The sequence below is a fragment of the Chanodichthys erythropterus genome, chromosome 21 (genome assembly GCF_024489055.1).
Source record: "Chanodichthys erythropterus isolate Z2021 chromosome 21, ASM2448905v1, whole genome shotgun sequence".
In the NCBI taxonomy this organism is placed as follows: domain Eukaryota; kingdom Metazoa; phylum Chordata; class Actinopteri; order Cypriniformes; family Xenocyprididae; genus Chanodichthys; species Chanodichthys erythropterus.
Window position 1 is genome coordinate 26501568 of NC_090241.1, and position 19842 is coordinate 26521409.

The window sequence follows — 19842 nt, forward strand, 5'->3', positions numbered from 1 at the left end:
CTGTCACTGATCACCTACGCTGCTATTCAATAAAGGGTTAAAGCATTGAACATCGTGCTGGACGGAAGATCCTTCGCTTTTATGGTTTAAAGGAAGTAACGCTGTGAGTTTTTAGGATCAATCTTCACTTATCTATGGTAATAAAAGTCAGACAGTGTCATATAGTGTCATGAAGTATAACTGTAAATATATTTCCAGTTAAAAAAAAACAGAAGTATATCAAAGACTAAGGAAAAATAAATAGGCAATATTTAATTTGCAATAAATATGTTCATTTAGTTGTAGATACATTCCATTAAAACTGTTTTATATTTTACAAAAGATTATTGGAAGATTCTTAATACAACCATTTTAACAAGTCATTTGTTAATGTATAAAATAATTAAAAATAATAATAATTTTGCAAATAAGAGAAAACATAAAAATAAATTACAGGCTAATTCTTTTACAGAAAAAGCTTTTAAAGGGTGCATAAAAATGTGTAAATCATAAAAAACTGTTTTACCTCAGTGTTTATTTTGTTCATCTGTTTTCGAAAATAATATCAAATATTTACAGTGGCATTTAGGAAGCTATGTGATATCATAATGACATTTCAAGCAAGAAATATTCAGTTTAAAAAGAAAATATAACTTTAAGGACATATGAAGCTGTAAATGTTGTGTTTGTATCAGCCCATCAGTCATGTTTTAGACTGAAAGCAATACTGAATGTCATTTGCAATTCATGAAATTCAAACTGTTTTCGGGTTTGAATTCAAAGTTCTTGGGTGCACCTCTGTGTCTTATGATCCCACTGTAGTTCTGGGAGTGGCAAAAGTAGTTGGAATCTGTGGTGTTTCCCGGAAGCATTCAGACATGGAGCCTGAGATGATAAAGCACTGGAGGGGCCACAGTATAACGAAGCAGATCACAAGGAGCACTATGATGAAGATCATAAGCCTCTTCCAGTTCCCATGAAAACCCAAGAATCGCAGCAGCCTGTGTCCACAGCCCTCTCTTCTCTCCTCTCTCCTCTGCGTCTCTTCTGCTTTATGCTCACCAATGTCAATGCAGATGCAGCTGGGTATCATTGGGTTCGAGTAGCACAGCCTCTTTCCGTCTAGGAAAACTTTCTCCACTTGTTGCTGGTCGCTTGGAAGTTGACCCAAAACTTCCTGGCTGGTGGCCAGATCTGGAGTACCACGCTCAGGCACGGACGTTGGCTGCCGACAAAGGGGGCAGGTGATCTGGGTGCCCGCCTGCTCCGGTGAAATAGCTACGAAGCGAGCCAGACATTCCAGACAGAAGATGTGTGTACATTCAAGAAGCTTCGGTGTCTTGAAGGTGTTGTCGTATGCGCAAAAGCAGATTGAACATTCCGGACCAGCATCCCAGGCATTGTCCTGGCCATCAGCAGAGGTCTCGTTTTGGTGCCGTACTGAACCGGTACGTGTTGCTGTGGATACTTCTGCTTCCTCCATTCTGATGTGTGCTCAGAAGAAAATCTGAAATGCAAAATGAATCCTTCAAGTTATTCATTGGCACCATGATTGCTTAAGATGCAGATGCTGTAGTCCTTAAACTAAAAAATTGCAACTGTGAATACATGCATGAGTTAAACTATGGCAAAATAACATGGTGAATAATGCAATTAAACTCAAAATGGATTGTTAATGCACTGCTCAAAGAGGAAAATTGTCTTTCTTAATGCTAGATTGTTCTGAAAAACTAATTTGAATTGCATATAAACTTTCCATCCATTTTGATTACACAGTTTTAACATAAACTTAACGTGATGCATATTTATCAGTCATACATCAATGAAACAGGTAAGATTTCTATAAAAATATGCATTATATCAAGTTTATTAGTTTATGTTAAAACTGTAATCCAAATGGATGGAAAGTTTATATGCAATTCAAATACAAAATTGTAAATTTAGTCTTAAATTTAAGATTTTTGCTTACTATGCTATGTATTTGAACAAATAGGAAAAGAGCAAAAAAAGCTTTTTGAATTTTATAATCCCAAATGGTACATGGTAAGCTATCTGACATAGCAAATAACAACATGTAAATGTGATTGCTATATGGGCGTCATTACTGCAGTTCTGTATATGATAAAGATGATGCTGAGACAAAACATACACTCTAAAAACTAATTCAGGGGACCTTTAGTCATTCCTTAAATATATATATATATATATATATATATATATCTATATATATATATATCTATATATATATATATATATATATATATATATATTGTGAAATAAAAAATCAAGTTCTGAAATGCTGTTAGACTTTTTACTTGTAATTGTTATTTTATTGAGCTTGGATGACACACAAATTTTGCCTATTGATTTAATATACTATCATGACTTGTCATAGTTTAACATTTTCAGTTAATCAAAAATGTATTTAATTTTAAGTTCTGTTAATGTAAGATACAATCTGACTCATTGTTTTGAGTTGTATGAACACTTCTTTTAATTTAGATGAACTTAAGTTAAGTGAAACTGGGCTGGGATTTATATTTCCCATCATGCTTGCCCATGGCACTTGAAAGGGAGAGTAAATGCTAAAATTAAGTGTTATATAATGTTTTTTGCACAAGATTAATGGAAAGGGAGATTTAGCAGTAATTAGTGTTTTGTTATGCTAATTTAGAAGAGTTTCTGTTAATGTGGGTTTTTGGAGAGTTACCATCATGGTGACAAGCGGTGCTTGGTAAGATCATGTTACTTAGAAATGCATTTTTATTGTGTCCAAAAAGCGTCTTCACCTTACTTAAAACATTATGTTGGATCAACTTAAATAGATGCATTCATGTTGACCATTTTTAAGTTCATGGTACTTAGAAATGCGTTTTATTGTGGCAAAAAAACGTCTTCACCTTAATTAAAACATTATGTTGGATCAACTCAAAATATTGCTTTGAATTAATGTAATTCTCCCAATTGGTTTAAGTTAAAAATTCTACTGGAAAACGTTAACATATTTTCTTTTGTTGTTGTTGTTGAACCAATGTTTTATTTTTTAGAGTGTACACAAATGTCTAAAAGCCAATCATAAAATAAATGTGTTTTGAATCCTGTTTCAGACAAGGACTGTTATCATCAATTGAACATTTTAAATTTGATGTGAGTCATGATGAACAGGTATATGTGATGCTGATTAAAGTGTAAAATTATATAATTTTACACTTTAATCAGCATCACATATACCTGTTCATCATGACTCACATCAAATATTAAATGTCATTAAATTAAAGCTTGTTCAAATTGCCCCTCAAAACGCTAACATTTTTATTTTTATACTGGATGACCAAACATGGTTAAACCAGTTTCCCAACAAAAACCCAACTGCTGGATTTGTTTAGGTTTTTTGGGGCAGAGTGAGAAAAGAAAAAAGTATTACCTTAAAAGAGGAAGACAGTATTATTCTCTTGTTGATGGCTGAAAAGTTCCCAAAACAAGTCTTTCAATGCCAGTCTTTCTTCAGACCTGTCTGTCTTGGTCTTCCGGTAAAGTATAACTGGCCTCACCTGCTCTTCAGAAGTTTGAATTATACTTCTGAGCTGTGACTCAAGTGAGTTAAACCATAAATCATTACCTTGCTCTTTCTCTCTCTGACCACAATCCCCCCCCCCCCCCTTCCCGCCACACACCAACTGATACACGTACGTGTGCATATTATGGAAAAGCAGGATGGATGACAAAGAGAAGGAAGTAGGAACTGGTTTTCCGACAGGATTAGGTTTCACTTCGTCATTGAATACTTTAGTTAACGTAAGAATGACAAGGCATATCAGTGACTAAGGTTTAAGACAAATTTTAAAGTACATCATTTAATTCACAGTGTTGATAATTATTACGATTTTAATAGTTTCATATGGAGAGACAAGTTAGACAGGTGCTGCAACTGCATATTTTGAATCACATATACAAAACATATTGCACATTTTTAACATAAATATAGAATTTTAATACATTTTGTTGACAAACTACAACATTCTGCAAGTTTATACGGTCATCATTCAACTGGTTCCACAAAAACATTGCTTATGGTAACTGATAAGACATCATGTGTGTATAACAATAAAGAAATTGGTCGTAAATTTGAACCATATTTAAAGTCACATGACTGTTGTATGATCAAATATATTACCTCTGTCTCGTTTGGAGATAAGCAGCTAGGTATAAGGAAAAAATAACTGGGATTAGTTTACATGTGCAACAACAGTCACATGTCTCCACAAATCTCACTGAGGGTGTGTGTACAGGAACTGTTGTGTATATTTTCGAATGTATTGTGCCAACTATTGTTATCTTGAATGCTTTAAATAATCTCTTATGTGTTGTGCAATTGTATCAAACAGTGAGACATGACAGACATCACATAGTGGATCGAGCTAATGGAAAATGCTCTATTTTGATCTAGTATCTTAAAAGGAAGTGCTTATAATATTAAAGATAAATGGGATCAAAGTCCCTCCATCTGTTTACCCAAGGCACATGTAAACTGCTGACTGCTCACATTCAAACAAGTGGTTTTCGGATGACAACAGTAGTTACGTTTGATTATGTAGAATTGCTTTTGATACAAGTCCAACCTAATATTCTACCATTTTAATAACTATTCTACAAATGATAACACAATGATAGTATTTGCCAGTAATTAAACTTCTAAAACAAGAGATTTATGACCACCACTCCCAACCTCTACATCTTCCCAGAACTTCTATATGGAAAATGACTCTTTTATGATTATCATGCCGCCACCTGGATTGTTTATTTTGTGCACTGTGGCTCTTTGCTAACTATTAAACCATATTCTGCCATGATGATATAAAGTTAAAAATAAATTCTCATAAATCAAAATATCTTTTATTTCTGTAAACACTGAAATCTTCATCAAACATGATTCAATTTGTGATCAATACTCCATCTGAACATCAACATACAAAAAAAGTTCATCAACAGCATCAATCGAAACATAATTCAAATACAAAATCTACTGACATGCTTTCCAGTTGCTGCACAACAGCCAATAAAATGACATGAGAAATAAGTTGAATTTAAGTGGTTATATGAATCAGTATGACAAATGTATCCCCATGAAAGCACATCATTTACCATCACCTTAAGTAAACATTCCTTACTTTTTCTTAATCCAGCATACAGAAGATTTTAAATTTTACAAAACAATATTCAAAAACCCCTTCCTAAAATGAAGTAGAAAAAACAAAAACAATCTTTTAAATAAACAGAACCATTATTACAAATGAAAAAACTAAAAACACAGAAAATCATACATATATATAGGCATAGGGGATGATATGGCTTTTTAAAAGCCACTGTTTGCAATAAATGTTTACAAAATAAAGTAAAAAAAAAAGAAAAAAGTAACACTTCTCCAGACACGCTTTGTCAGTCTCTTTATGACTCTACAATGATATCAAGCACTTTGTTTGTTTTTTCAACCAAAAAACAAGATCATTTTACTAGATAATATATAAGTTATTTCATACTTTTACATTCTAATTTTGTATTAAATGTACAAAATCAAAAATGGTGACTTCATCCATTAGCACATTCACTTAATGGCACTTTATCTTTTACAGTGGAAAGAAGGAATAAATGGGAACTCAATGTTTTAGGTAACTTCATGTTTGGCAATAGATTTTCACAACAATTTTGATTATATATTGTGTCTTAACAGCAAGTTTGCAACCTTAAGGCCTAGCAAATTTGAATGTATCTTCTTTGGTGCAAGCCAGAACCCTTTATGTTGAGGAATGTGCTATTGTTAAACAGTTGGACATTTCATGCACACTTGTTAGCATAACATGAAAATGCTGTTAACATGGAAACCCAAGTATTTTCAATGCTCATACAGGGTATTTTCCAGCAAATGTACAGTATATGGCATCAATAAGTGCTAATGGAATTTGTTGCGACTGTACAGAATAGGAAATACGATATTTGTGTATACAGGAACCAAACACTTAAACAAATGGTAAATATACTAATGTCTATTTTATTATTATTATTATTATTATTATTATTTAATGAGGTTTGAGGAGTTAGTTGTGTGCAAGTATGACTAACTGCGGAAGTCTTTTTTTGGAGCCTAGTTACAATGTCACAAGATTCAAAAGTACAATATCACACAAAAATACTAGTAATAAATATAAACGGTACAAAATTCATTGAGAAAACAACTCACTTGACTGAATTTTAGCTTAACAATTAAAAAATACTCTAGTAGTGCAACACCTGGTCTCTTAAAAAAAAAAAGAAAAAGAAACATATTGTGTGAAAAATATATAAATATAAATAAATATCTGGCACCATTGAAAAGAAGATCTAAAAAAAAAAAGAGAAAAGCCTACATCAAGATATGTCACCTCCTCATGTAGCTTACATAACTAAGGAAAGTTTCACCAAAAAAAAAATAAAATAAAAAAAAAAGCTAAGAATCCTCTAAGGAAACAGTGCTATGGGACAGATTCATGTCTTGAAAAGGGGGTTCACTGATGGCCCTTGGAGTCTGGTCACACATTGTATACCTTGGTTACTGCCCCTGTTGCCACAGTAGCACTGTTGGATGCTGATGATGCTGATGTTGCTGAAGGCCTCTCCCTCCTGACATACCTTGGCTTGCGAACTGCAGACAATAAAAAAAAAAATGCAAGAAAAACAAGGTCACATTCATTCTATATATGCTAAACAGAGCATGCTGCTTTTACTACAAGTTGTTATTAATCAGATATTCCAAATAGATGTTTGGCCAATGAAATTTATCTCAGTTGGAACTAGGATACACCACCCCTTTGGAACTTTGATTAAATTCAACATACAGATCAAGTAGTTCAAATTTCCCATACCTGAAGATGTAGCTTCAGGAATCATGACAGCCTTGGAAGGAAAATAAACAAGTTAGTAGTTCAGCATCCATTGTTAAGCTACAGTAAAATTTCAAAGACAAAGCAGTGTCTGTCTTTGATAACACCAAAGGTTTTTTTTTTTAAACAAAAACAAATGGATTTTAAATGGATTATCTTACCGTCTCACTTGGTTGGAATATAAAAGCTGATAAAGGAAAATTGCACAATTTATGAATAAAAGAAACTTGAATAAAAGAAACCCCTAAACACTATTAATAATAATAAATAAATTACAGTTAGGTAAACAAGGCCAACCAAACTATAAACCTTAATCCAAACTTAAAAGAAGCTCAAAAAAGCATATAAAACTGATTTACACATTTATGACTTTTTTTTACCCTTATTGCGCCCGTAGAAGACACCAGGGAGGCGGTTGGACCGCTTAAGGTAAAAGAATGATGCAACCGAGAGGATGAGGCCCAGGCTGATCAGTAGAGTTCCTAGAAGGACAGAAGCTGCTACACCTGGTCCAGCTGCTATTACAGATATAATGCACAAAGAATGACATTACAGTGCTGTACTACAGAGCCCCACATGACATGCAGGAAAAAATATGTATATTGTAGCCACAATTAACAAATCATTCCCACGACTTACTAATACGTCAGCACATTTTACTAATTCATTACCTTGTTAAAATGATGGAACGAACAAGTACAACATAACCACGATTTACTAAATCAAGGGAATTAATTATTATATAACTAATTAATAAACTGATTTACCAAGATAACATAAGATAACAAATTCTTCATTTGTGGCTATGGTATAAATATATTTCATATATATGCACAGGGCTTCGTACAAATCAATATACAAAAATAAATTAGTTATTAAAGCAAGTTTTTTGTGAGCTGTCCTCATAACTGTTACTAAACAATGGTAGTAACTTACCAATCGTGAAAAATGTTTCTGGAGAGGGACTAGTCCTTGCTAGAGGGGGTGTCGAAAACAACAATGAAGTAAATAAAAAGATAAACAACAATATAATAAATAAAGAGGACATAAAGGAGTTTAAAAAAAGGTGGGTAAACAAATAACTTCATGAGTTAAATGATTCCCAAATTGTATAGCTTTAAACATTTCAATGAAGCATGATGTGTGAAGAAAAAGCCACATTATAAGCAATCTTCTAGACGATACAGCTGTTCTGTAATGTCTATGGCACGCACTTACTATTGTTAAATGAAGTTGAATTCCCCTGATCTGTTGAGTCACAGGACACACAAAAGATTGTACTGTTCTCCTGAACTTGAAGGAGCCCTAGAGGAGGGTCCAAAGGCACCATCAATAACAATTGTACTTAAATGTCAATAACAAAATTCCACAGAACTAGTTTCACACACAAAGTATGCATAGAGAATTTGCAGGTTGAATTACTAAGACACATTCATTTCAATCTCTGTTTTAGAGTTACTGAAAATCTGAAATTTGTAAAATAAAATTGGAAACATACCAGGATTACAGTGTGAAATATTTGCACAGGTTTCATTCATTCTTTTTATTCTTTCACAACGGTCATTGGAGTTTTCTAGCAGAGCCTGAAACACATGCAAAACCAAATTACAGATCAAGAATGGAACTGGTCTTAGATTCAGCTTTAGATCGTGTGAATACACTGGTTACTGTCATTCCAATAGTCATGGCTCTCACATACTGAGAGGAGTTGTGTGAAATTATTCCAAAGTTCCTGAAGAGAAAAGACAAGCGATACCTTGGTCTCTGGAATTTCTAACACAAAAAGAGCAGCACTGATGATGTAGTAGACTCTACTCATGATGAGATTACTCCTTTGGGTTAGATGGAGTCAAAATGCATCTAAAGCCCATTATGTTTATGTTCTAAAATGCCATAGTTGGAGGTCATCCGTTTCTGTTCAATTTAATATGTCATTTTATATATTTATATAATAAATGCAGGGGTGTGGCAATATAAAGAATGAGCCATCAAGTTTTTCTGAGGACATTTAATTTCACGCCTAACCCCCTTCCGAGCAGTCTAATTCTACGCTGGTGATTCAAATGTCGTTTTTGGTCGCAGGGTGTATATTCTCTAAAGAATGGCATTTTAGCACCAGTTTGAAAGGCATACAGTATGATAAACAAGCTACCTCACCAAACAAGTTCTTCAACCGTCTATTTACTGAGCAGCTGGCTAATTACTGTAGCTTGCTGTGTGGATAACTGGGATGCCATTATACAAAACACTCTACAAATAACAGAAGCAATGACTGTTTCGTTTACCGACGACATAAGACATATTTATTATGATAACAAACATGTGAACTTACCTGTGAAACGCAAGTTTTCATATGTCAGAAATCTGTTGACAACGGGAGTTTACTTCCTGATTAATAAACTGTGCTGCCAAAATACAAGTCTTTCACTGTCTGCTATAGCTTTGCTATTATAAGATTCGCTTTTATTAGATCACCATTATAAGAATATGTTTATATTCATATAATTTTATATTCAATAATTTATGCTAATTGCATTTAGTAAGAAAACACTTATTAATGTACGAAACAGATCAGAACCAGTGTCGTTGTAATATTAAAGGTTTGACTGTATATCTCGTTGGGGAATTAATAATACGTTCTGCTCTTTCAGTATATTTTAGTGATGAAATTAATAAGGACATATTTGAGGTGGAATCTGAGTTGTTTTACATTTTCTAAGCTTTATGGCTTTTATTATGAAGACACAAGCTTTCGTAGTCTTTGGTTGCTAGGATACAGATTTTATAATTCACAACAGTTTGATTCATGGTGAACCCACTGATCATTTATATAGTTCGACAATGCGAATGTTTAGCAAGACCAGTAACCATAGTGGGATTTGATCGGTGAGAATTTCACAAATCCACACTATTTTTACCGCATGTCGCAGCCATACAACCAGCAGTTTTACATGACCCGACCCATGCCTTCATTAAACGAGCGATTTGTGATATCTTAAATAACTGAATATTTACTGAATATTTAATGCAAAATGCCTACATGCTATAATGACATAAACCTCAAAACCTTTACTTTGAGACAAACTAACGTTAGCCTATATAAATATTTCCCATCGCTAGTTGGCATTATTTAAATCTTTATAATGTGAGTGTAAATAAATAAATAAATAAATATATATATATATATATATATATATATATATATATATATATATATATATATATATATATTTTTTTTTTCTTCCCAATAACTATTTAAATAATGCCACCTAGCGACCCCAATCAGCCTGGCTATGAATGTTGTGGAAAAATGGGTGTAAATGTTTACTGGCTTTATGAACTGTTTGAATCCTGTAGCCCGGGAAAACTGCCGCAGTCTGTCACATGTCACTCTCTGTCACTTACACACATTAAACCGTAACGGTCAGCGCCAACTACCGCCAGAAATTATTTATGTTGCCTCAGAATCATTACTTCATATCAAAAATCATTTTCATTTGCTGGTAAGTCCCATTTCTTTGAAATGAACTAAACAATTGTAGTATCCTTTAAAAACAGTTGTTTTCTTGCTAATTTGTCATGAAAACACGTAATGATGTTTGATGTAACGTAATTGATGACGGCAGCCGTCGGGCTCACGCGTGAACAGACTTTACGTTCGCTCAAATCAATTCTACAATATTTTTAAAACATTTTTTTTAGACATTAAAAGCCTGGATATGAAGCCCAATGTCTGGAATATTAAGGAGATGTTGAACATCCCTGCAACTTCTGGGTATGTCTCTTGCCATGAGTATTTGTCAACTAACTTTTACTATAATTTACACTTACACAATGATTTACATTGAAAGAGGGCATTATAGTCTCGTGTTTATATTGATTTATTCAGAGTTCTGTTTGTTATAGAGGGATAAAATCTGGTAAGGGTCCGGGAACCAGTGACTACTCCAGCCTGACTGACTCTCAGTTTCTGTTGGGCTCTCAAATGTGGCCTGACAATTCACAAGGGTTTACTCAGGAGATGAGTGGACAGAGCAGAGGTTCTCAGCATGCCTCACAGGAGGTAAATATCTCAGGCATAAACTATGTATTTTGCTTGGACTGTAGAACATGCTATGTTTTGTCTTGTATAATATGATGAACATATTCTTGATGTTTTTTTTCTTGGTCTACAAACCTTTCGTAAATGACAATTAATGTGACATGTTTTAGTGAAAGAGACGTCTATAAAATTTTAACAAATAATATTTTAAGCTTCATATTTATTCCAAATTGTCTATATCCTCTACAGATGAAGGAAATGACGGTGTCCAGCAGTTATAGTTCTAAGCCATTTTTGTTTGGCGGTGATGGAAAAATTCTAAACTTCACTGGTGGCAAATCTGTTGGCATGTTGGACAGATTTGAGGAGGAGAAGAGAAAAGCCAAAGAAAAATATGAAAGGTAATTTGTCTATCCTTGATTCCTGCTCAATAAAAAAACTATTCTAACTGTACTGTATTGTGTAAATGTCTGTTTTTATGTTCTCTGTTGCAGTTCTCATATCCGCTTGTTAAGTCATGATGTAAGGAACGCCGTTTCCGGGTCCAAGCCTCAACTCATTTCACTTGAGAATGCCATCGACGGCCGTTTATGAGCGCTATTCATTTTAAACATCAATCATTTTAAAAAGTTAAACATTTTAAATACTTACAGTCTACACAACAGTCTCCGTGCTCACAGCGTCACAGATATTAATATTTTAACGATTTATAAAAGATGAATCATTGTCTGGCCATCTGGAATTTTGGTATGGAGATAAAGGTCATAATTATATATTTTTTGTAGTATTATACCACATCGTGTGTGTATATTAGCACCATTTGTTGTTTTCTTGTGGTATGTGATAGAGCGTTAGGACCCGGAAGCACTGCCGCGTGACGTCAGACTTAACAACCAAATAGCTTTGGTTCTGTCCTGACATATTGTTATAAAACCTTTTCACTTTTTAGGGAAATTCTCACTAATGGAATTCTACAATTGCAAGAATCTCTGGAAAATGTAAGTATTGTACTAGATACATAGAGGCATATATACATGTTTAATACATTTAGAATGTTTTCACTGCACATATTCATGGTTTTTAATATTACTTTAACCTACCTCTTCCCTTTTAGACCAAAGAGACTTTATTAAATTCCATTGATGGAAGCAGTGACATTACCAGAAAAGTTTTAGTGGAGAGAATGGATAATTTTTCAAAAACAAGTACGTTCTTCTTTGTAAGCTTTGTTTATTCTGTTAACTGTATGCAGATGGTTCTTAACAGTTAGCCCATGCTGAAGACCACAGCATTCCACAGATAACACTACCATTAAAGATAATTATTTCTCATATAAGGTTCAAAAGGTACACTATGTAACGTTTATTTTTGTTCAAAACGTCTTCCAAAATGTGTTTTTGTTTTATCCTGATGTGAGAAAGGCTGACATTGAGCATGCTAAATCTCAAACCTCCGGGAAATCACAGATTTTAAAAAAAAATGCCTAAAAGAGCAAAGTTTACTGGCAGAAAGAGAACAGAGCTCGAAATAAAACAAGAATCAACATTGGCTTGACTTTTTGCAGATGGCGAGAACTGGGGGATTAGAAGAGTTGTAAAAGCATTGAGATCGCGTTTCTATTACTTAACAATGGAGTAAGGTATTTTTCTAAACCGATAAATTGCCATATGTAGCTCTCTAACAGAGTTCATTGTAATTGAGTTCAGTGCATTATCTATTGTGAAGGGTCATTTCATTATATTTGTTGTTGCGCTGTGCTGGAATTTATTTTAAGGAAGTATGGAGTCTATTAATAGGTATAAGCTACAGTCTTTAGCTAGTCAGCTTGAGATCCTTTCTCAGTCCACTAACTGATTATTTTAAGCCTAGTAGTGAATGTTTTATGAGCAGTAGGATAATCTCTCTCTCTTTTTAGTTATGAGAAAGAACCATATTCATCCGCACAGACACAGAACTGAAGCACAACCAAAACAATGTTATTCTGTAAAATCCATGCAGTTTTTTTTTTTTTTTTACTGCTAAAGAGCCAAAAGTTACATAGTGTAGCTTTTGATAGCAGCATTATGCAGCATTGATAATATTATGTTTTCCATTGCAGTTGAAGGTTATTTAAACACTGTGAAAGAGGGTATAACATGTCAATTTGAGACTATGCAGAGCCAAACACAAATAGAAATGGAAGACAGAGAAGTTAAGGTAAGGACTGCACATATAACCTATACAATTGATGTAAAGATATTAACATTGCCATTGTTATTAATACACATTTATTTTCTAATAAATAGAGCAGTCTGGCTGCAAAAGAGTTGAGCTCAAACATGCTTAACCTCCAACGGGATCTGGAACATCTAAAAGTAGAGCAGAGCAAGGAGCAGGGCATGCTGGGAAAAATTCTTTCTCAGCTTACCACTTTGATTTCTATTCACAAGCCAATAGCAGGACCTAGCTCTGCCAGAATGATTGACAGTGAAGTCCAAACATCACCTGGTCTGTTAGATAGGTTCTGTGTCATTTCAACTGAGAAACACCAAGAGAGCATGATGATGTGCAACAGGCCTGCCATTTATTCAGGAAAAGAAGTAGAGCAGAACCAGTGTCCACTTACCACACAGAAGACACAAAACAGAAATGCACACGCTCTGCCTGTACAAAAACAGCAGACCGCAGTCACACAGGAGGTTTCCCATGATGCTTCACAGAGATTATGGTGCACACAGTTAGTTGAGACCACATCTTCAAGCCTACTTGTGGATACTCAATCCACTGCATCCATAGAGGAGCATGAAAAACATTATGTAGATAGACACCTGGTGCCTGAAAAAACATTGAACAGATTGAGCACTGATGCGTTGCCACCACTGAAAGTACCTAGGAGGCGCCAAAAAGCCCTGAATTATAGGGGGAAAAAGAGAGCCTTGGTTCTCCCACAAAGACAACCAGTGAGAAAAGGTGCAGTGAAATTTTCAAAGGACAGCCCACAGAATGAAGACTTTCAGTGTGAACAAAAAGACAGAGTACCTTTGTCATCTCTTTGTGACAACTGGAAAATGACCAACAAATCTGTTGCAGAGAATCACTTAAAACTACAGCAGCAAGCTACTGTAGCACCAGTCAGTAGGTGTGTAGCTGAACAACCACTAAACCCCTTCAGTTTGTGGTCTGAGGACACAGAGAGTTCTCAAATGGTGGAATACAAGATGGCTGAGTGGGAAAATGTGGTGCCTGAACCTAAAGCTAGTGTTGTAGTAGGAGAAGGTGGCCTGTGGCAGCTCTTTGACTTGACTAATGACTCAGAATAAAATGCAGAATACCTCCATACTGTATGCTGATTACACTTAGATTCTATGTTGAGTTTTTTTAGTAAGAACTTGAAATTGCCTGTGAACATGCAAACCTTGTTCTCTAACCACCTTTCTTGCAATAGACATTGTCTGTTCCTTTTCTGTTGCTGTTCTTTGTTGATTCTTTTTTGAACATTGGTACATATGGATGGTATAAAAACTCAAAGACAGTTTGGCAGACTTTACTGCCTCTAAAAGCATTGTTCTAGTTTACTTGTACCATATGACTCTAAAGCAATAACATTCAAGCACATTCTGTAATTCAGACATGTCATGTTCTTTTTCACAAATCATATTCCAGAAGTTTATGAATAATTTGTTTTGGCCTTGCAAATATTTTAGACAACCTCATTGTAACATCAAAAGGTACATAATCATTTACAGATATATTAAATTTTGTTTGCATTTGGAACATGATACAGATTTAGTGTGGTAAGTTGGACAGATAATTATATGTCTAATAAATTGCATTGACTGCTTAAAGTTACAGTACAAACTGTATTGTGCGACTCCATGCTATACAATTTTACTATGTTAGTGAAGTAAAATCATATTTTAACTAAGTTTCTCGGAGTGTTACTTTATTTTGAGCTCTAAATTATGTGCATTTCTCATTTCTTTTGACACATATCTTAATACATACTTAATACTTACTTTATACATACTTAATCTTAATACGTCAACTATTGGTAATATCTGAAATCCAAAAACGTCACAAAAAAAATCACTAAAGCACTTAAAGGATTAGAAATCAAAATTGTTTGAAGTAAGAATACATATCTATTTATGAAAGCCATACTCCCTATATCTACATATTTCTGGCAATTCCTCTTCTGTCATGTGAATAATGCAAATTGCATAATTTTTCATGAGAAATCATTTTTTTGGAGAGATTGTTGTCATTCCTCTACCAAGTCAGCAGGAGGGGGCATGAGTCCACGAGGGTTCAGATTTGCCACCAAACATACATCGTAACTGTCGTGCATCAGAGCCTGCTTTGCCACCACTGTCCATACATTTTCCCAGGGATCCAACTGCAGAATGTCTTTAGTAATGATATCATGACGATCTTGGGAAAGAATGGAGTACTTACAATGTTGTCTATTTTGAATGGTCATAGAGGTATGTATGAATTTTATTTTGAAGGCAAAACTAATTGGACTGATATTAGAGTATTACATATTTACCTGCTCCTTTGTAGTATCCACAGACATAAAGTTTTCCATCAACAACACCAGCATTTGATGCATTGCTGCGAAGTGACAGGAGAGACCATGGTAAAGGAGGACCATCCCTCCAGAAATCACCATCGGGGTTGTAGATCTCTACTACATTAAGACAGTGACGTGACTGTCCGCGATCCACACCTTCACACCCAATGCCACCTGCAGGAGGAGACGTTGAAGCTCATTTTACAGTACAGTAAAATCTTTGTAATTGCATGGGTGATGCCTAGGTTTTGAAATTCCTTTTTTCTTTGGGGTGTACCATTCACTAGTGTAAACCACATTTAAAATTTAAACAAACATTATTTGGTAACACTTTATTTTACAGTGTCCTTGTTACATGTTACATGTTACAAATTATGCATAATTACATGCAACTAACCCTACAACAAACTTAATCCTAACCCTATAGTAAGTACATGTTGTTAATTATTATTATTATTATTGTTGTTGTTATTAATATAAATATCAAAACTGTAACAAGGACACCTTAAAATAAAGTGTAACCATTATTCTAAGAGAATAACATTAAGTTACACATATGCTACCTTAAGCTTTTGTGATTATGTAATCATGACTTCTGTCATATGCTTGTGTTAATAAGTTAATCCACAGGTCTCATTCTGGAAATGTTAATCTCACCTAATACATAGATTTCCCCATTGAGTGCGACTGCACTGCAACGGTATTTTGAATACTTCATAGGGCCAAGTTCACTCCACTTGTTGGTCTCTGGGTCATATTCAAGCAGGCGATTACTCATACGGTCAGGCTCGTCATCTGTGCGGTATGACTGCCATCCATGAGACATGGCAGAACAGGTGCATTAGAGGGAAAGAGGGAAGGCAATAAACACAGTTACTGTGTTCCCCCACTTGGTTTTAATTTCCAAATCATAGTGATTTATTGTGTTTGCTCCATCCAGTCTCCATTTTCATGACTTTTCTTGTGCAATATAAAGATGACAAATTTCCATTATTTTGGTATATTACCTGTGGTGTTCGTCCCCCAAGCACATATAGGCGGCCCTTCATCCGAACTACACTGTGATAGGCGAGGGGCATGGGCAGAGGGGCAGCACTTCGCCATGGCCCACCCTGTAGAGACCAGCGCTCAACACTGTTGGTGATGAGGAACTGGTTCTTCAGCTTCATCTGACCCCCAATCAGATACAGGTTGTCTCCCAAAGAGCTCAATGCATAAGAGTCACGATACTCTGCCGAGCTCAAGTGTTTCCATGATCCTTGGGCTTCCTTGTTGTACCTGAAAAAAAACAGCAAATATTAGATTTTTGAACTGTATGTTTTACTGTCTGTACTAATGTGATGCATTTTCTCTCATTTTAATTATAGGTGGTCTAATGAAGATTTGTAGGTTTTTCCTTTATATATTTGATGTTGAAAACATGGATTATTACTGTCATTTTCTCCTGCAGAAGCCTCACATGAAAATCTCGACGTTTCTGTCTTTCTGTCTCGCCATCCTTCTGGCTCCCAGCTCTCCTGCCACAACAATTTCATTCCTCTCAGTTACCACCCCAGCATAGACATATCCAAGCGCATCACCGTATCGTGGGGAGGTGATAAAAAGAGTCCGGCCAGTATTGGGAGCATAACAAAAGCTGCGCTCGGTGTAGCTTCCATAACGTGAGCGTATCCCTCCACCATCATTACCAATGCAGAGCAGGAGGTCCGTGGTCTCCATACCATAGCGCAACTTCAGTCGGCGGGGTGGAGCATCTGAATCCAAGCTTGCAGTTTCAATTGCCTCTTCCATTATCTGAAGACATTCAGCATCAGCTAGAAGTGCTGTGTTCCGTTTCATTGTCCCCTTCAAGTAATCCACACCCACCAGTGGAAGACGTACTTTCTTTAAGAGCTCTGGGAGGTGCCTGGCCCGGTTCTCTTCCGTTGACCCTACACCTCCTGGACTGTACTTCACCCAGCGCATCACCACATCCAATATGCTCTCTTCCCGTGAAATATTAAGGTCATCAGAGCCCAGTAACACCCCTAACTGGTGTGCCTCCAACTCCAGCAACTCTTCCCCAAGGCACACTTCAGTGAAGTGCTGCCGCAGATAGCGCTGAGCCTGGTCGGCCAACTCCTCTGCCCCTAGATCCCGGGCATAATAATAGATTCCCAGGCAATTGGAAGCATCCATGTTGTCAGTCATGTAGATCTGACAACGACTGAAAACATCATCCATCTGTAGAAGAAAAGCAGCAACAGAGATGCCCTGCACATTGGCTGCAGTGAGTGGAAGTTTGGAGCTGTACATGTATTCTAGCAGAAGGGCCAGGCTTTGGGCTGGCATGTCTCTTAACACCACTTGACGGTTGGTACACTCTCGTAGGCCACAGGTGAACATTACGCGGAAGTAGGGACTGAAGGCAGAAAGCACCGCACGGTGGCATGGGAAGCTAACACCCTCAGCGATCAGAACCACATCTGTTAGCTGCTCAGCATCCCGCATTCGGTTTAGCTGTTCCAACAGCGCCAAACCGTGCTTGGCTCTCAGATCCATTTAGTTGGGTTTTTTATGTCTTGATAGCTTAAAACTTAGAGAAGCGTTAGCCTTAGCGTAAATACATCCTGGAGGTCCTTAAAATTATGTCAAGGAATATGCACTGAAAAGAAAAACATTTTTTTTTTAGCAAATGCAGCTAAATGCCAACTTTCTGCAACATGTAGTGCACACTCAGTAATCCACAGAACTTTAAAGAAAGTTCATTTTGATGCACCAATAATTTTATCTTGCTCTAAGGGTCAGTGCTAAACAGGTCAATGCTCTGACATGTCAACAGAAAGACAGTTATTGTTGTATCAGTCACAGTATAGGCAATAAGCAAAGTCTATTGAATTATATTAGCACATGCATCAGTGAATCGTACCAGATCTCTGGCTTCCTGTGGTGTCTGCCTTCGGGCAACAAATCGTCCATTACCCACATTCGACACAAACACGCTTGCTGCCTTGCGTCTGACAGTAAACACTGGGAGAGGGAGCATGCTCTTATTGCTCAACCTTCCATGGCCATTCCCACTAAGCAACAGCGCTATATATAGACCATGATTTGTCAAACTACTGAAGGAAAAAATGTTCAACAAGTTTTCTTGATCACTGTACATTACTTAATATTAGAGCTTGTGAAAAAAATTTTTATTACCAATTTACTTAGTGACTTTCCAATGCTTATGTGTTAGTTTTTCTCTAATGGAATCTGGGGAAAGGCCCTCAGTACATGAGAGCTGAGGTCAAATTTCACCCTGTCATGCTCTTAAAGAGACTACACAATCTATGTGTACGCATTTGTTCTTTAATGCAGCTTCTTAACAGTTACTTTTGGTGCAATTATGTGTATTTATACATTGATCACAGATATTTACTTGTATTATCAAGATGAAGCAAATCCAGTACTAGTATTTTATTCAATTAAACAGCCTAAAGGTGCAATTGGTGATTCTCTACAGAAACATTTCTTGTTATACTGGTTGAAAATATATATATATTGTGTGTGTGTGTCATCTGTGGAAGGCGTGGGACCCTAAAATATTTATCGAACCTTTATAGTCGGTTGTATCGTATCGTATAATAATACGATGTCCTACCTGCCTGTCAGCGTATGTTTTTACATGCCCTAGCGCACAGCGCGTTTCATGCTACGCAGAGTTTATACAAGACCTCAGTCATCATGGAGTACTGCAAACAAACAGCAGCCACCTTTTTACTTTAATACCGAACTAAAACATTGAGCTTGTGCTGCGTTCACACCATACCTAACCCGTGACGTTCTGACCGGAGCTGTTCATGTCCTCAGACTCGAATTATGCGTTTCCATGTCAACAGAATCAAAACCGAGATAAATCTGCAGAAGTCAGGTACAAGCTCTCTAAAAGTTGTTTACATTCATTATTTTTGTAATGTTATGTGCTTTGAGACATGAGGTAGTTTAAGTGGCTAGAGCAGTTGTGTGTGTGTGTGCGTGTGTGACTTTGATGGCGATTTGCAGGGAGGGTGGGATCGTATGCTTTCAATGCATTTCGCTAGCAGGCTAACGTTAGCATTTCCCAGATCTTCTATTGCACCTTTAATATTAAACAATATTAAACTTATATATTCTATATTATAACTGCAGTGTGCCATGCTTTTTTACAATATGTAACTCTTTTTGTGGGGATGTAAAAACTTCACACAAACAGATACACTATATTGCCAAATTTTCTGGGACGCCTGCCTTTACGTGCACATGAACTTTAATGACATCCCATTCTTAATCCGTAGGGTTTAATATGGAGTTGGCCCACCCTTTTTAGCTGTAACAGCTTCAACTCTTCTGGG

General features: G+C 35.9%; 4 protein-coding genes across 5 annotated transcripts; 1 reads left to right on the top strand and 3 right to left on the bottom strand.

Moving 5' to 3' along the window:
- Positions 1-496: 496 nt before the first annotated feature.
- On the bottom strand, positions 497-3589 carry LOC137011345 (RING finger protein 223). The gene is made up of 2 exons (XM_067374115.1): positions 3404-3589; positions 497-1486 (listed from the first exon to the last, which is right to left on the bottom strand). The coding sequence occupies exon 2, from the start codon at positions 1460-1462 to the stop codon at positions 785-787; it is 678 nt and encodes a 225-aa protein (XP_067230216.1). The 5' UTR covers positions 1463-1486; positions 3404-3589; the 3' UTR covers positions 497-784.
- Positions 3590-4840: 1251 nt separating this feature from the next.
- On the bottom strand, positions 4841-9308 carry c21h1orf159 (chromosome 21 C1orf159 homolog). 2 transcript variants are annotated; one of them, XM_067373622.1, is made up of 8 exons: positions 8650-9219; positions 8392-8476; positions 8112-8198; positions 7830-7868; positions 7274-7411; positions 7055-7080; positions 6876-6906; positions 4841-6655 (listed from the first exon to the last, which is right to left on the bottom strand). In XM_067373622.1, exons 1-8 carry the CDS (start codon positions 8710-8712, stop codon positions 6543-6545), a joined length of 582 nt encoding a protein of 193 aa, XP_067229723.1. In that variant the 5' UTR covers positions 8713-9219; the 3' UTR covers positions 4841-6542. The 2 variants fall into 2 exon arrangements, with proteins under 2 accessions (XP_067229723.1, XP_067229722.1); XM_067373621.1 differs by lacking the exon at positions 8650-9219 and adding an exon at positions 9226-9308 and having other exon boundaries at positions 4842-6655.
- A 1304-nt stretch (positions 9309-10612) lies between these two features.
- Positions 10613-14246, top strand: LOC137011175 (interactor of HORMAD1 protein 1). The gene is made up of 7 exons (XM_067373835.1): positions 10613-10668; positions 10800-10956; positions 11185-11336; positions 11885-11933; positions 12050-12140; positions 13034-13131; positions 13221-14246. Exons 1-7 carry the CDS (start codon positions 10613-10615, stop codon positions 14232-14234), a joined length of 1617 nt encoding a protein of 538 aa, XP_067229936.1. The 3' UTR covers positions 14235-14246.
- Positions 14247-15175: 929 nt separating this feature from the next.
- Positions 15176-18500, bottom strand: kbtbd12 (kelch repeat and BTB (POZ) domain containing 12). Its single transcript, XM_067373834.1, has 6 exons — positions 18396-18500; positions 16947-18131; positions 16495-16765; positions 16145-16295; positions 15464-15661; positions 15176-15345 (listed from the first exon to the last, which is right to left on the bottom strand). The coding sequence occupies exons 2-6, from the start codon at positions 18026-18028 to the stop codon at positions 15176-15178; spliced, it is 1872 nt and encodes a 623-aa protein (XP_067229935.1). The 5' UTR covers positions 18029-18131; positions 18396-18500.
- Positions 18501-19842: the final 1342 nt, after the last annotated feature.

Excerpts from the sequence above, each read along its gene's own strand:
- LOC137011345 (XM_067374115.1), bottom strand. The coding sequence starts at position 1,462 with ATGGAGGAAGCAGAAGTATCCACAGCAACACGTACCGGTTCAGTACGG.
- c21h1orf159 (XM_067373622.1), bottom strand. The coding sequence starts at position 8,712 with ATGAGTAGAGTCTACTACATCATCAGTGCTGCTCTTTTTGTGTTAGAA. Across the intron at positions 8,477-8,649 it reads TAGAAATTCCAGAGACCAAG|GCTCTGCTAGAAAACTCCAA; the intron begins GTATCGCTTGTC and ends CATGTGTTTCAG. Across the intron at positions 7,869-8,111 it reads TTCAACTTCATTTAACAATA|CAAGGACTAGTCCCTCTCCA; the intron begins GTAAGTGCGTGC and ends CACCCCCTCTAG.
- LOC137011175 (XM_067373835.1), top strand. The coding sequence starts at position 10,613 with ATGAAGCCCAATGTCTGGAATATTAAGGAGATGTTGAACATCCCTGCA. Across the intron at positions 10,669-10,799 it reads AACATCCCTGCAACTTCTGG|AGGGATAAAATCTGGTAAGG; the intron begins GTATGTCTCTTG and ends TGTTTGTTATAG. Across the intron at positions 11,934-12,049 it reads TGCAAGAATCTCTGGAAAAT|ACCAAAGAGACTTTATTAAA; the intron begins GTAAGTATTGTA and ends CTTCCCTTTTAG.
- kbtbd12 (XM_067373834.1), bottom strand. The coding sequence starts at position 18,028 with ATGGATCTGAGAGCCAAGCACGGTTTGGCGCTGTTGGAACAGCTAAAC. Across the intron at positions 16,766-16,946 it reads AGAAACGTCGAGATTTTCAT|GTACAACAAGGAAGCCCAAG; the intron begins GTGAGGCTTCTG and ends GTTTTTTTTCAG. Across the intron at positions 15,662-16,144 it reads TGGGGAAATCTATGTATTAG|GTGGCATTGGGTGTGAAGGT; the intron begins GTGAGATTAACA and ends CTCCTCCTGCAG.